Genomic DNA, 3,842 nt, shown 5'->3' on the forward strand with positions numbered 1-3,842 from the left:
TTGAATGGTTAATTTGCCCTGTTTCAGGCTTTTCATTGAGAGTCCCAAGCTTGGCACAGGCAAGGGGCTTTAGGGGGAGTGACAGCACAGATAGCTCACATCCTTCTTGCAGGAACTGCTGTAAACCATGACGTGAAGCTCCAGCCCGGGGCTTTCTTACCTTCTGGTAGCTTGTTCCTCCGCCAGGAAGTCTGGCGTTTTCTCACAATATTCAGTGGTTGACATTTAGAAATCAAACCACATTGGCCGTTTGCCCCATGATATTCGATCCCGTGAGACCTTTTCTGGTGCTTTTCCAATACCTTGCATCAATAAACACCTCAACGTGGTGTGACAAATTAGGCATACCTTGGTAAACTGACGTAGGATCTCCCCAAGCAAAAGCACCCGGAAGAGAAAGGTTGAAAAATGAGCTCATCCCTCTTTTTGCGCTCCTTGTCTCAGCCTTCCTCGTTCCTCTGATACGTCCTCTCCTCCTCAACCACATCTCCTGCTTTGGTCCAGCCCTGGACTACTCAAAAATGAAATGACACCTCTCATTCATGGGGTTCTCCTCCCAACAGCGTTAACCCTCAGCTAAAGCATTAGCTGAACCATGACCGAAGAGCCCGCGCAGAAGGACAGCGAGATTGGATGCTCCAATTCCAGCATGGGCTGCGGACACAAGGATGACAAAGCCAGCCTGGCTTCCAGCCATAGCGCGTCTTTCAGCCACCAGCCTCACCAGCCCCCCTCTGCTCCCGCCTCCAAGGAAGTGTGGAAAAAGGGCGGCCGCATGTTCTCCATCCTGCTGGCCGTGCACTTAGCCCTGCTGGCCTGCACGCTGGTGAGCAGCGGGGCTTTCGAGAAGATTGCCGTGCACGATTACGATGTCTTCAATGATGCTCATAGTCATCATATGGATCATCTTCTACCTCCTCGGCACCTCCCGGCGCCCAGATGCCATCCTCTGCAAAGATTCCCACGCGGGGCCCATCTGGCTGAGAGGTAGGAGATCTTGGGGGGCTGGAGGGAAAGTGGACAGTTCACAGGGGCATCACTTATTACAAGGGAAACAGCAACCACCTGGGGCAGAATTTCCTTCTCCTGTGCTGAGGCTCGACACCATGCCCCACTCCAGAAGGTCAGCTCCTGCTCCCTCCGCTGGTTTCACCGCCAGGTCTCCCTTTACCCCCAAGGGCTCTGGATACTTTACACCAGGCTCCTTCCCAGCCTTGGCCAGGCTGGATGAGGCTTTGAGCAACCTGGGCTAGTGGGAGGTGTCCCTGCCCATGGCAGGGGGTGGAACTGGATGGGCTTTAAGGTCCCTTCCAACCCAAACCATTGCATGATTCTGTGCTCTTCCAAGAGCTGTTAGCCCTAGTCAGAGTACAGGGGCGAGTGAAAATCCCATCCAGCCAAAATTATGGTATGATTCTGTTGGTGCCAAGATAATTCAGTGTTGGGAGAAGAAAAACAGAGGTAGAAGGAAAGCCTCTCCCTGGCAATAGTTCCTCTTCTTCTTCTTCTCATCTATCTGTATTAGCCCGCGTGCATATATCTATCAAACCACAGATATTTTGGTTCCTCAACAGGAGGCCTTATCCTATTTGCCATTTTCAGCCTTGTCATGGATGTGTTCAAAATAGGATATTACTCGAGCTTCTACAGCTGCCTGTCTGCGATCAAAATAATCTACCCCACCGTGCAAGCAATATTCGTGGCCGTCCAGGTGAGATGGTTGTGCTCTCTCTCGGGGAGGGGGTAGGGAGCCAGAGCCACCAGCAGAAGGAGCTCTGGTCTCACGGACGTAGTTCAGCTCCTCCTGCAGCAAATGCAAGTGGGGCCCCCACCCAGCCCACATCTTCTCCCTCCAACCATGACAGCTTCCAGCTGTGGAAACTCACTTTAAAGCATTGATTTAAACTTGTCCCCATCCTGTGACATTTGGGCTGATGGCTTGTCACAAACTCCAAGCAGCCCCCATCCAGCCAGGGCTCCTTTCCCATGAGGAACAGAGGGAGGAGGACAGTCGGGGCAGGGACAGCCTTGCACTTTGAAGTCCTACCCAGGACCACCTGCCTGGGACAATTCCAAGGAGCGAACAAGTCAGATAGGGACAATTTAGACAGGAACAGGGGCTAGCCATGGGCAGAGCAATGTCAGTGGGACATGGCATGGGGAGCAAAGAAAGAACAGACCAGATCCAACAAATGACCAGGACTGTGGGCTAGTAGGCTGGGCTTAGATGGACCCAAGAGAAAGAGGCTCCAGCTTGCTCTCTGCTGGGAGATCCCTACTTCAGAATGATGTGATTTGCTTTCTTGCTTTGTTGGAAATAACTTATTTTCTTGCCCCTACCAGACATACTTCCTGTGGATCTCTGCCAAAGACTGCGTCCACGTACACCTGAACGTTACCAGGTGAGCACTCCTGCTCTTCAAATCCCACTGGACCAGGTTAGACCTGCTCCACCACAAACCCACTGCACTCTCTCACACAGCTAAGATGCAACAAGGGGATAATCCCACCTCCCTTAATGCTGGCCAAAACTAAACCTGCTCCGTCTCCAGCCAGCCTAGATCCCAGCTCAAGCTGAAGTTCATGACCTGTGGATATACCAGGGTTGGGATTCAATTCAAGAATACAAGCATTACTCAAAGCACATTAGTATTAAATAAATAATTAGCATTAAATAAATGATTCATAGCTGACTTTTGCTTCCCTGAGGAAGACGATGACGCAGTAGGCAAGCCTCAGGTTAAAACAAGATCTTGGCCACTTTTGAAAGACTGGATCAACTGGAGACCAATCCAGACCTATTAATCTATTCACTATCAAGAAGCTTGTCCAAGATCAACAAGAGGAATCAGGCCTTGCTAATTCTCACTAGCACGGACAAAAGATTGGAACAGAGCGAGAGCAGCAAAGCAAGGGTCAGGATTTCCAGCCTTGACCACTAGAGTCCTTGCACCACTTCAGGCAGCTCCCACAGTCCCTCTGTGCATCTATAACATGGGTGGGAGCAACATGGCCTGGAGCCATTGCTTTAATCTCACAAACCTTCTCCTTCTGCAGGTGCGGCTTGATGCTAACATTGACTACAAACCTAGCGGTGTGGATGTCAGCAGTGACAGACGAGTCCGTTCACAAAGCACATTCAAAGTTGAAGAAGAACGCAACAGAGGAAATCTTCAAATGGCTCCTGAAAGGTAATCTGCCCCTTTGTGAAGCCATCTGGTCCAGGGAGGGAGTCCATGAGGTAGAAATTGCTCTGTAAGTCAGGTTTTATCCCTTTTCAGAAGGCCTATCTAGAGCTGAAGGTTCCTTTAGCAGAGCTGGTATGTTAAAAGCTGGGTCTTAATGTTAATTTCTCAACCTATATCACAGAGGAGTCAGAAAGGTGAAACGCCCTGAACAAATGGGGTGGGAATGAAGAAGGGAAGGAAAAAGAGAAATTTAACCTGCCACCTAACTTCAGAAAGAACATGAGCACCAAAAAGCTGAAGATGAAGTGTTCTTGTTTTCAAAGTGGTCACATATTCTGTCCTTGGTTTTATTTTTTGCTGACCCTAAGTATCCACTTCTTCAGGGCTGCTAACAAGCACGGCTCTTCATTTTAATACCACTGCCTCTATGTGTATTTATCTTGTTTCAGCGGGAATGAGAAGTAGCTCACCTGACGAATGCAATTGCGACAGCCAAATCTGCCAGGTCTTCAAGAACGGCTACTTTTGGCTGTACCCCTTTAACATCGAGTACAGTCTCTTTGCCTCCGCCATGGTCTACGTCATGTGGAAGAACGTCGGACGCTTCATAGACCACCGCTCCCACCACATTCACCGCCTGAAGTTCAGGCTCTT

At 49.8% G+C, this 3,842-nt stretch overlaps 1 protein-coding gene across 1 annotated transcript in view; it reads left to right on the forward strand.

The window, feature by feature from the left end:
* The first annotated feature begins 595 nt into the window (after positions 1–595).
* OTOP2 (otopetrin 2) overlaps positions 596–3,842 on the forward strand; it is a 5,216-nt gene continuing 1,969 nt past the window's right edge. Inside the window, 6 exon segments of the mRNA XM_010077079.1 lie at positions 596–876; positions 878–987; positions 1,575–1,711; positions 2,344–2,402; positions 3,058–3,191; positions 3,638–3,840. Of these exon segments, the coding sequence (XP_010075381.1) occupies positions 596–876; positions 878–987; positions 1,575–1,711; positions 2,344–2,402; positions 3,058–3,191; positions 3,638–3,840 (924 nt within the window).

The sequence above is a fragment of the Pterocles gutturalis genome, unplaced genomic scaffold, assembly GCF_000699245.1.
Source record: "Pterocles gutturalis isolate BGI_N339 unplaced genomic scaffold, ASM69924v1 scaffold17083, whole genome shotgun sequence".
Lineage (NCBI taxonomy): Eukaryota > Metazoa > Chordata > Aves > Pterocliformes > Pteroclidae > Pterocles > Pterocles gutturalis.